At 40.2% G+C, this 12,494-nt stretch overlaps 1 protein-coding gene and 1 long non-coding RNA gene across 5 annotated transcripts; both read right to left on the reverse strand.

Annotated features, from left to right (window-relative positions):
* On the reverse strand, positions 2,195 to 5,922 carry LOC110433556. Of its 3 annotated transcripts, none has more exons than XR_002451038.1 (4): positions 5,653 to 5,922; positions 5,428 to 5,581; positions 4,521 to 5,129; positions 2,195 to 4,168 (listed from the first exon to the last, which is right to left on the reverse strand). It is a non-coding gene; the product is annotated as an uncharacterized LOC110433556 (long non-coding RNA). The 3 variants fall into 3 exon arrangements; XR_002451037.1 differs by having other exon boundaries at positions 4,521 to 4,763; positions 5,025 to 5,581; XR_002451036.1 differs by having other exon boundaries at positions 4,521 to 5,581.
* On the reverse strand, positions 6,831 to 10,272 carry LOC8075001 (probable protein phosphatase 2C 5). Of its 2 annotated transcripts, none has more exons than XM_021457865.1 (11): positions 9,909 to 10,272; positions 9,684 to 9,812; positions 9,466 to 9,568; positions 9,155 to 9,268; positions 8,834 to 8,913; positions 8,668 to 8,721; positions 7,841 to 7,957; positions 7,679 to 7,733; positions 7,550 to 7,582; positions 7,379 to 7,425; positions 6,831 to 7,277 (listed from the first exon to the last, which is right to left on the reverse strand). In XM_021457865.1, the coding sequence occupies exons 1-11, from the start codon at positions 10,217 to 10,219 to the stop codon at positions 7,151 to 7,153; spliced, it is 1,170 nt and encodes a 389-aa protein (XP_021313540.1). In that variant the 5' UTR covers positions 10,220 to 10,272; the 3' UTR covers positions 6,831 to 7,150. The 2 variants fall into 2 exon arrangements, with proteins under 2 accessions (XP_021313540.1, XP_002457992.1); XM_002457947.2 differs by having other exon boundaries at positions 9,155 to 9,265; positions 9,909 to 10,267.

Below are 12,494 nucleotides of genomic sequence, written 5' to 3' on the forward strand. Positions count from 1 at the left end.
ATATAAATGCATAATAAAAAGAAATAAAAAATGCAATAAATAGATCGCATTTAGAAACTTTCCATTGCAAACTTCTTTCACTAGATGATAAGACAATTGGATAGGAAGCTGGTCACTATCTAACAATATACAATAGTGTACATTTGTGAAAATTGAGAAACCACTATCTCAAGGCAATGTCCATGGCATAATGCAATATTATAAACTTTTGATCATAAGTATATGAATATTGAATAGGGTAGTAGTACTAGTAGTCTTCCTAGCAAGTAGACGAAAACAATGGACGGACCATTATATTGTACCCCACAATCTTTTGAAAAAAAAACTCGCAATATTGAAACGCAACTTTACTAAACAAAGTGTTTGGTATTGTCACTTTTGCTGGAATGGATTACCACCTATGGAGAGCTGAACACATACGATAGTATGAGACAATGAGTCAAAATATTATGAGATCTCCAAAATAAGGAAGTACTAAAAATGTTTAAAAAATAGGTTTTGACTTTTGTTGCTGAATTTTGCTACAGGTATATATGGATTAAAATTAGATGATACGTGTCCATTCATTGGTGAAGTAGAAAATATCAAAGAAATCCCATGCATAACACACTCACAGTTCAACTGATGGCTTATTATAACCACAATCTAGAGGTGGAAGTTCCGATTTTCTTCACAATATTTCATATATAAATCTCCTGGACCCAAGCACATAAGAAACTTCTGAGCAAGTTAGTGTTGTTTACCAAGAAAAAGGAAGCAGGTTTTCAATAACTGTTCACAACTGTGACCTCCGGTGAGCCGACGAAGAACGAAACTCAAAGAAGGAATGAGATGGAGGTCAGCCTGCCGGTGAAGTGCCTGGCTTGGGAGATAAGAAGAAGTATAGAGTTAAGTGTTTACATGAGTTGTGTCTCCCTCAGCTAATCTTCGCTACCGACCAGTCGACCCCTCCTCCCTCTCCCACTGTTTATCTTTCTCCCACCGCTGCTCGATTCGGTCCAGCGGCCCACCAACAAGCCTGCGCCTCCACCCGATCTCGCTGGCACCGCCCCCATCTTCATCTCTAATGTCCCCACCCAAGCACGCCAGCACCACCCTCGTCTCCATCTCTAGCAGCTCTCTCCCTTCCTTGTGTCTTCAACTCCGGTGGGCTTAGAAGGAAGGACATCAGCCGAGAAGCCACGTGGTGGGGATGGTGGCCGGACGATTTAGGGGAGTTGGTGGCAACTAGGCCAGGCTAGGGGCGGGGACGTCATGGCTTGCCAGTGAGCATGGCCATGGTAGCGACGGGAGTAGCACGGAGGTGGGGAAGAAGGAGGCCACCGTGGCTGTGGAGCTCCAACGAACACTAGCTTGGCCGCGGCGGTGGGCGACTCGAGGAAGAAGCCGTGTGTAGCGCGTTGCGGCGGTGGGCTACAATGGGTCGCGCAGGACAGGGCGAGGCCCAGTCATCGTCCGATCGACGTGCAACTCCCGCCGCCCACCCGCCCCAGCCCCCGTGCGGCGCTCTGTCCGTCCTTTGGAGTAAGGCTGATCAAATCGCCCGCCAAAAGGCTTAAGGTTTCTTTGTCGTCTTCTCTCAATCCACTCATATAGTAGTTATCTCATCACTATTAATGCAAGATTTCTCTTTGCAGTCTTCTCTCAGTCCACTCAAATATAGTAGTTATCTTATCACTATTAATGTATGGCCCACTTGTCTCTCATAATTTTTTTTAGTTCTTATGTGTAAGCTGGTTATTATAAACTTACGGCCCGTTTTACCTTTATCTGCTCTCATTTTCTTCTACCTCTGCTATTATACTTGCTCTTGTTAAGCCTGACACAACACATTACGCGCCCACTCGGCCAGACACGCGAACGGTCCGGGCCCGTTTTCTCTCGCTCTTCTAGGCCTTGCTCCTGCCTGTGGGCCGCCCGGGCGTGGACTGGTGACAACAACAGTTCAAAGAAGCCCAAGATCAAACCGCTTAGGAAGGAACCATCACAAATATATGAGTAGACTAGTTTTATGCCCGTGCGTTGCTACGGGATTTGAACACAATAAGAGAAGAGAAGCATGACAAAAACATGATATTTTAAAATCATCGGACACTATGATTTACCTGATTTTAGCATCGTTGCTGGTTTGAGCTATATGAAGATAAATAAGCATCAATTTGATATAGCAATGTCCAAACAAAAAGTGTAAGCAAATACAAACACTCTTCAAAAATTCAATTACAAGCAAGTTCAGAACATGATATCCACCAGTTTAAATTGTTTTGCATGTGTAAATAATATAATATTTTGATGAATCAACACTTGGAACAGTGAAGGAAAAACCATTGAAATGTGGACCTCTCGCCACCTTTTATTATAACAGCTGCCTTTTTTGTTTCCACCAAAAAAAATGGACATCTCTCCCTCCCTCCCTCCTCTCTCTTTCTCTCTCTCATCCTCACATCTCCAATTTGATGCATACAAGAACATATCGCTTGAAGTACATTTCTGAAGGGTGAGTCTTGTCAAAAGAATAAGTCAACCATTACCTAAAATAGCTTCTCTTGCCTGCAATTGTTCAGTCTTTTGCACATATTAAAAAGACACTAAGTTAACACGGGAAAAGTTTTAGCCATGAACTATCTATGAAACTTACCTGATCATCATTACAGATTGTGCTTATCAAGAACCTCTATAGACAAAATAATGATCCTTATTCCATTTGGCAACGATTTGATAATTTTTTCTAGCAGTGGATCTAGACAGCAACATACAACTTGCCCATGAGAGAAGACCGGCCCAGGCAAGTAAATACTGACTGTTAGGGATAGTGTGCACATGTGCCTTCTATCAGGAAAACCTCCCCCTACGCGACATCTCAATCCTTTCAACAAGAAAATCCTCTTCCCTATATGTTGCTTGTTACCCATGTCATAATCTCTGCATCGATGACATTTTTCTAGAACCCTGCATTCTATGGTAGTCTTTCTGAAAAATTTGCACATCTGACTAAAGAGAAAAAATATTACATGAGCTACAAAGCAGGTGTTAACACATTCCCAATGTGAGTATCATGTTCTGCATTCTTATTATCCTCCTAATATCTACAAATTAAGATTTATGTATTACTGATGCTTCCAAAATCATGTGAACAGATATATTATTAGCAAAATTTCTTAAAAGCGGGACATATTATGTAATTTTTGTAGTAAAACATTTGTAATTAGTCAATGCATGTATGAAACCAAGTTCTCAGATAAGAGACATAAATGAGAACCAGCTTTCTAGTAAGAATGGAACCAATGCACTGTTGTTAAAAACAACAAAAGTATATTCCTTAGGTAAGATTAGTCTAAAGCATAATGTATGGAAATGTGCTTAAACAAGTGAAGACTCATGTCTACGTGATATCTTACATGTTGGTTTGTTTGAGACCCAATCAGGACAAAAAGAAAACTATCTGTTTATGCAATTGCTATGATAATTGCAGATCTAATCATTGACAGATAGAGCAGAGCAAATGGCAAGCATCGTGTAAACAATGATTCATCAACAAAAAACTTATTACTACAACTGAAAGCCATGTCAAGCCAAAATCATAATTTCACATTTCTAGTGGTTGTAAGAATATATGGCATATCCATAAGTGGTAAGGCCTGTATTGCTTGCTGGCATGAAAAAACTATGGCATTCTGCTAAGCAGGTTACGAGCATAAGCAACACACTTGAATGGGCTTGGTGTTGAGGAGCCCCTCGGTGTAGGCGCCTTTCGTTGTTGACTGATTCTCAACAACAGACACCAACCTATACTAAATGATCACGCAACACCACCAGCATTCTCAACGCACCTCCTCAGTCGCCTCTCTGCTGTCAGCATGACTAAGAATAGGTGGGCGCTTCAAACCAAACACGCTTGGATCACGGTGCTGAATACGGTGTTGAATAGTGGTGGCACGTGTCTCATCATGAGCAACAATAATAGCAGTTCTAATATCATACTTCCTGAAGAAAATACCAGGCCTAAACAGATTACTCAACATACTATAGAGTGCAATAAAAAGGCAGATGATGATATGTAAAACAGCAGACACTGAAGAAAATACCGTAGAGTGCATTGCAATGGACATAGATTCCATGACACATCTAAGAGTCATCCCTTTCTGCTGTACTCTTTGATCTATGTTACCTGCAGAAAAGGACTAAGATTAAGAATCAGATACCAATAAATGGAGCGCTTTCATAAAGATCGAAATGGGCCATAATATAATGATATGACTTACTGCCCTAATAACTAACTAATACTAATTACAGTAAACAGATTGCTGATGGCCATGCTCATTTGGTTCCTGTATTTGTCCATGCTGCCAGCTTCTGGCAATAAAAAAATTCATGTAGGGGTGCTTGCTAGTCATTTTTTCTATGGAGTTATGTTTTGGCTTGATTATCTTGTCTTGGCAAGGATTTCAGATATTCAAGACAGATTTACTTCAAGAAACTACAATTATATAAGCTACTGGAGGAATGAAAATAAAAAATACCTTCATGAGATTGGTGGTATAGCCTGTGATTCTGAGTTCACATCTCCCTTTTAACGCTGGCAATATGTTTTCCACTGTATGTTCCATTCCTGGTTTCCAATCATAGAAAATAGACTCTCAGTTCAACCTAGAGAAAGTGCTAACCTCATGTCGCTGCATCCATTGCAGTAGTAGGCTCCTCCCCCTCCACATGCTCAGAAGGCAAAATGACAGGATTGAGAATGGCATGTCACTGTGCAATGTCTTCACAGCAAAGAGCAAATGCATAACTATTTCTGCGGTAGGATATGATAAACACCAATACAATCAGAATAGCAATCCGTGTGTCTGAATCCTTAGTATAATTAATTAACATATGAAACTAAATTTGTTGGAGCCCTCCCCAAAATAATTTGCAGGTTCCCAGACCTCTTTATCAAGTACATGCTGAAGCTCAAATTAAAACCTTTTTTTGCAAACAAGAATGTGGGTTGAATGTGATATTGGCGCTAAAAAATTGCTCACCTGTACTTATCACCCAAACTTTTATACATGTCTTTGTCTTTATTCAAAGTAGAAATTTGTACAAAATGAGATACACCTCAATCTCTTTGCTTCAAGACATTGCGTCTGTGATAGAACTAAACACCATCATCACCACAAAATGAAAGGAAATCCAATATTCATGTGTGTGAGTTTTCAGTAAGTATATAAAATAACTGTCAGACTTTTTAGTAAGCAATTTTCTACTACTCTTTTATCATTTGAATTGATGAAAGCAATTGATTAAAATACTCCTGACAAGCACTTCCTTTTTTTACCAAAATAGCAAATAAGCAGGAGACACCAACTTCTGAGCATGAGGTGATCGAAGTGCATTAAGTAATCCAATGAAATTCAAAGTCTAGAATATGTAGGAAAAAAATACAGATGCCGCTGATGCTCCTCCTCGCGCAGCCATCGACGACACGTTTTCCGCGGCCTTCTTCTTGCCGAGCAGCCATGCCTCAGCCTGCTCCAGCTCCTCCACCCACTGGAGCAGCTCCTCCACCTCTTTCTGCTTCATGGAGGACACCATGGATCTGGGAGAAGGAGAAATAGTGAGGGAGAGAGACATGGACAGGGAGTGGAGGAGAGGGAGGGAGGTGCTCACATCGGCAAGGGTTTGGCAATGGTGACGAACAGATCCCGATTGTGTTGCATGTCTAGATCCTTCCTGCTGGACTCTACAGCAGGGATGCCGCGCCGCATCTGCCTCCAGGACGCCGGACGTTGCGCTACCTCCGCCATCGGGATGCCACACCACAACCGCCGTCGTGGAGATTGCCTGCGGTTCCTTGTGGAGAGGGGAAGCGGCGAGGGAGGAACTGTTTTTGACCGCAGGTTAACCACGGGAGTCGGAGGCAGGCCGATAGCGGAGACGATAACATTTGCCTCTTTTTAGTTGTAGAGATTACCACTGCTTAGGCAAAGCGGGAGAATGACCACGATGATGAAAAAAAAAGCAAAGGGATCTGCTGTGGTCTGAGGACCTATTTTGATATCACGGGCGCGGAAAATATGGCTATGCCAGATTTGAAAAAAAAATGTTATGCCTAGATTCTCGTCGGTGCAAATTGACATAGAAAGCTCATGGAGATAAAATAATAACTCACCACCTTATCTGCCTAACTGTTTAATAGAAGAACAAAGACATGTTTGATCTAGGCCCTGTTTGGTTCCTCTTGCTAAATTTTAGCTAGCTAAACTTTAGTCACTTTAGTAGCTAAAGTTCCAAACACATTGACTAAAAGAAGCTAAAATAGTTTAGTTCCATTAGTCATCCAAGAGTAGCTAAAATAATTTTAGCTAGCTAAAATTTAGCAAGAGGAACCAAACGGGGCCCTATTTTACCATTAAAAAATAGCTAGCTAGCTAATTTCTAATAGAGATGTGTTTAAATCCACCTACTAATAGGTGATTAGATAATGAGTTGAACTGTTAGCGCTAGAGCATCTTCAAGAGTTCTAAAACTTGGTCTCTAAATTATTATATGGAGTTATTTGAATAAATATCGCTTTCTATATCATTTTACTCTCTAACAATTTTTCTATATATTATACGCACTTTAGAGAATGTTTCACTATCTTTGGCTAGCAAGAAATCTAGAATAGAAGATGGTAATATTCGAATATCAATTGAAAAGGCTGTTGTAGGATGGTTTTTTATCAAAATCTCTATTTCCAACGATTAGGAAGGATATAGAGTCTCTTGAAGTGGCTTAACTAATGAAAATAGTTATAGCCGCCCCCCAAGTAATGACGTGGATTGACAAAACTGTAGACAAATCAATTAGTGGAGATCTCCTATTTATACATAGAAAATATTCATATCACTTTCTTTAAAAGAAGTTTCTCAATATGGCAAAGAAAAAGGAAATCCAGACAGATCATTCACTCCGTCCCATTGGACTCAAAGCGACTCAGCTGTCATCACTCACCAGGAGCTGAAACTACACGATCTTCATCAGTACTTCACACGTTCACTATTACCCAACATATTACCCTATTAATTATTCACCCTATAAGAATATATACATATATTTGCAGCTGCCAGCAGAAAATGTAACTCAGTAACCAGAAAGTAATATACACATCTGAACGGACCTAGTTCTACTGTAATCCAAGGAACGACGAAAACCAAATTCCTATTGAGACAACCCCTACAGTCGCGACTGCTTGACTTAGTTCCAAGAACATGTTTGGTCTTTCATCGGGCAACGCCTTCCAATTTGTCCTCCTGCCAATATTTGTACGAATTGTCAGTAACTTGCAGTGGATGTTGAACTAGAAGCATGCACACATCAACCAAACGAACAACTAAAAGTTTTGAATAAGTACCCCAAGTCAGCTATGACTATGCTAATATTGTCTTTTGACCGTTGATCCTGTTGAGAATAAAATGAAACATTATAACAGCATTTCTTTTTATTCTGGAATGAACCCAAAACTATACTTAAACTAGCTTCATGATACAAAAAGAAAAGAACAACAGAAGGCAGGCATCAATACCAGAGCTTTCTGACCAAGTGCCTCACAGGCCAACTACACAAACCAAATGAGTAATAAGTGAAAATACAGAATCAGTTGCAGAAAGGAAAATAGTTACTATTGTTTTTCTCCGCGGGATAAACTGAATACCTGGACATCACCATGTTGACGTAGTTGATCTCTGACAAAAGCTACAGCTTCAGAGCTACAAAAGCCAATCAGTTTACATGTCAGAACATCTAACTTTCAATAGTGAATTACAATGATTTGAAAGGCAAACTGTACATAAATATGAAAGGTACTTGGATAGACCTTTTTATGTAATCCCAAAGACCATCAGTTGCTAATAGAACAAATTCCACATCTGGTCCAAGCTCTACCAGAGATACATCAGGTGACGAGATTATTAGATCATCTTTAAATTTTATTCTGCAGAAAAAGAACTCCTGTGACATTAGAAGCATCATAGACCTTAATAAGCTCAACTTTTGGCAAGTGCAAACATAGCCTCATTGTGTAAAAGTTTTAAGTTATGCAATAGGAGTATTTTTTTTTTCCATCAACTTTCACATTATGTGGCGACCGCCTCAAAAACTGCCAACACCAAGAAGACATAAATATATGTTGGATAAATAGTTTACTTGATACAGATCAGATATTAAAATGAGGACAAACTCCATGGTTCAGAGCCATATCAGCCCTCTACCCTGAAGAACATAAGATATTTATCATCTGATGATAATCTAATTTGTGGCATGAAGGAATGATTTTGATTACCATGGTTTAGAGAAAATGAACAGGAGTTGCAAATAAGTTACTTTTCAGATAGCTTCAGTGAACTTGTGTTTCAGCAAAAAGAACTCAGTTTCCTGAAACTAGCAATTTTTTGTGATGCCTCAAATATAGATTGCTGTAAATGTAATTTTCATGATTTATATTATTTGTCACTTGCAATGATGCACTCGCTATAACATAGTTTTATTAAACCAACCATGAGGTTAACCAATAACCTATTAATCTTGAAACGCAACATATGAACTTTGAGAGTCATTAATTACATGCTACAGATGCATGTGAACATATGAATTTTTAGGTGGGCATGTGTACAAATATTCATGGAATAAAATCCAACGCTTTACCGTGAGATGAACTTATCAGTCCACCTTCCCTCTTTAACTCCTTTCACCAGCATTCTGTACAAAACCATAAAGGAATCTTAAAGACTAAGAAGCTACTACTGAGAAATAACGCAGTAAAAGGAATACATAATGTGTGGAGACAGCGAGTTGAGTACAAGAGACAAACTCATTCTTTCGCGTCTTAAATCTTATGTCCCCAAAAGCACGAGATACAGATATGTCTCCACATATGCGCCCATCAACAATCTACAAGAAAAAAAAACAATATAATTTGACTTTGTAAAAACAAGAGTCAGCTTCCCATAACTTTGAAAATGAGACGAAACATGAGGGGTAAGGAACATGTTCTTTATTGCATTATTTTAGCAAGGAGTGAAGGGTAGGTTTTGAACTTAACATGTACAGTCACCAACTTTATGAAGCTATGAATACAGTAGTCTAGGGGCAATCTAGGAGAATGAGAAGAACTCTGGCAGAGAAAACACACCCATCCACCTGCTGCTCTGATCCTCTTGACCTCTTCAAGGGACGTTTTGTTGTTCCCATATGGTCGATGAGAGCTGGTCAAAGCTTCAGGTCTTCCACCGCGTGATATCACCTGCTAATCAAGATTCAGAACTACCTTCTCATCATCGCCAGAAAAGTTAGCTTGAAATAGGAAAAAAAAAATCGGAGTCCTGTTGTTACTTGCTAGGCTTTTTTTTTTTGGACGAGTTACTTGCTAGGCTTGACATTAGGATGACACAAAGCACAGTTATACAGACACAAGACAGGTAACTAAAGAGAATTGTTGGTTACCAAGCAAGAGTCCCCAATGTGCGAGACAACAAGGACATCGTTCCTGAGAAACATGGCAGTGGCCGTAGCACCAGAGTCGTCGTCCTTGTCCGCTTGCTCGAGCCTGGAGGGAAGCAACCACATACTAACATGTAAGAACAAGCAGCAAGAGATTTACAAGCCTGATGAGAAAGACAAGAAAATTGGGAGATGGAATCCTGCAAACCAGTGACCCTGACCAGGTGGAGAGCTTGGCGTCGACAGCGGCGAAGGCACGCTGGATGGAGACCGTGATAGCGTCGAGGTTCTTAGTGCTGAGCACCGCGCCGCCGTCCAACGCGGCTGCGCACTCCTTGTACAGCTCGTCCCTGAAAACGCCACGAACGAGCAGCCGGGAACCGCGCTTCATTGAGGGGGTAGGATTTTATTTATTTATTTTAGAAAACAATAAATTTGCAAGGTGCCTGAGGAACTGGACGGCGGAGAAGCCGGCGTGTCCATCCAAGACGGCGGCGAAGGAGAAGCCGTCGAGGAGGGAGCCCGGGCGGAGCAAGATCTCATCCTCCATCTCGTCGCGAACGCCCTGCAGCTTGGCGCTGCCCCACTGGACGGCCTCCAGCTCCGACGACGGGGGCCCCGCGGCCGCCACGCCGCCCGCCGCCGTCGCCTGGCACCTCGCGGCACGGCCAAAGCACGGGGCACCGGCCGCGGCGGCGAAGGTGAAGGTGAAGGTGGAGGGCGGCAGCCGCGGCACGCGCGGGCTCAGCAGCGCCATTTTTTTTGATTTGACCGCGAGCGACGCAGGAGTCGGGAGGGATAAGAGGCGGCTCGGCACCGCACACGAAATTCTGCGTCTGAGGCCGAGGCTGCCCCGTCTGCCTGCCACGTCACATCGTTCGCTGCTAATCACTCGCCCGTCCCCTGGTCGTTATAGTCAGTCCACACCAGCGGAGAAATGGGATACCTTTTTAACGTCTGGCTGGTATGGTTCTCGTATGGTGGCTGACTAGCTAAAAAGCAATTAAAATTAGATAATTTTTTGGTCAAGTTTTAACTGGTTTTCAGCCAACTAGCGAGTCAACCACAACTAATTTAGACTAATTGCATATCCAAACAGACCATATGTTCATATAGTTCAGGTATCCAGATTTAGGTCATCTGGTTCAGGCAGGATGTGGTGTTTTATTTGTCCTATAATAACTTAAACTTTCTGGAAAAAAGGAATCATGTAGAAAATATGATAATACTCAAGACATATTCCATAATGAATTAACTAATTTGATGTTGGTGTTTAGCTTATGACAACTTAAATAGTCTATGGTTAAATTGTGAAATGGGAGGAAAGTATACATTATATAATTTCTCTGTTCTAAATTATAAGACGTTTTGGCTTTCTAGATTCATAGCTAAAACGTCTTATAATTTGAATTGAGGGGAGCATGTCTTAGTTTCTTGTTGCAATAAAGGTTTATAATATTTTATTTCCTTACAAATGATTGAGAAATTAAAAGTTGGGCCATTGATCAACATTCGTATAGTTTAACTTAGCTTCTTTGTTGGAAAAGTTTGACCTTTTAAGATTTCCTAAGAAAATAGACCTGATTTAGCTGCCTATGACTGAAATTTTTTTCAATTGGCTTTCATCATACGATCCAGCAAGGAGAAACATAAAGCAGTAACCCAATGAGGTTAATAGCTAGTCCTTTTATTTTAAGTTATAAGATAATTTGACTTTTCTAGATATAGCTTTTGTATGTACTTAGATATACACTATATTCTAGTCTAGTCTAAAAAATAATGAACCTAAAAAACCAAAACGTCTTGTAACTTGGGACAAAGGAAGTATCTCATTGATACTCTTAGTAGTTTTAATTTAGAAGAATCTCATTGATACTACTTTGCTCACTCAGTCGAGACATAAAAGGAGGAGGAGTTGGTAGTTAAGATAACCAAAAAAGATGAGAAGTTTTCCCATGCTTCGCCACAGCCAGGCTAAAGGCTAACCCATCTAGGTACCAAAGATGTTGGAGGAATAGGAGGGAACTTAGAAGACAATAGAGAGCAAAAGAGAATTGACTCAATTATGTTCCTACAAAGGAAGGGGAAAAAGAAGCCTCGAATAAGCTCATCTATGTCGTAAATGAATTTTGTGGATAGAGGTGGGAGCGAAGGTTCTAGCAATGGCGCTAGTTTGGTTATTACATCAAAACTTCTAGTGACCTTATTATAAACTCAGTCTATAAAATCTAGAGATCATCCATCTATTTTTAAGACGAGAACTTTATTTTTAATATATATTATTCATTAATAATAAATAAAAGTTAGTGATTTTAAAAGTTTGCAAAACTCATCGAATAGAAAAAAGGCAATATGACCTTTACAGGAAAATGAAGGAGGTGCTAGTGGGCAAACTAGCTCATATGAGAAAAGCCACGCTTGCTCCTGTGCATCTTTTGTTCTATCAAATCAACAATGCAGTTGCAAGTCAATTGCTTACTCCAGGCAATTTTTATGAAGAAATCATCCATTTTGGCACTTGTCACATCTCCAAGAGATCCTTATATTTTTCTCTCCAAAATATGGTGTTTACCAACTTCTAAATTAGTATGAGAATTTTTTTTTACGTGTTTAAGCCTTTCTACCAAATCTTTCTCTCTTACATTTTTCTCATCTAGAATACTGTCTTTCTTTTTGCTTACTAGACGAGTCAGAAAACCTTCTAGGCTGCGCGCATATATGCGCGCTCGGGATAATTTTTTGTGATGTTGGAAAAGACGGGGAGGGAAGATGCCAAACTATTAAAGAAGATTTTTTTTTATTTTGCTAAAAAAATAAGAATGGGAAAGCCAGATGACAAATTGTTGGAGACATTTTAAACGAGGTTTTGTTTGCCAACTCAGAGACAAGTTAGGTTTTTGTTAGGTCCAGATGTCAATTATTGCAAAGCGAGGCTAGATCACTAATAAGTAAAGTCACAATTTAGTTGGATGATTAAAATATTTAACAAAGTTTAATTGAAGATACTGCTACCTCAATCTGACGTTTGACTT

Source organism: Sorghum bicolor, chromosome 3, assembly GCF_000003195.3.
Source record: "Sorghum bicolor cultivar BTx623 chromosome 3, Sorghum_bicolor_NCBIv3, whole genome shotgun sequence".
In the NCBI taxonomy this organism is placed as follows: Eukaryota; Viridiplantae; Streptophyta; class Magnoliopsida; order Poales; family Poaceae; genus Sorghum; species Sorghum bicolor.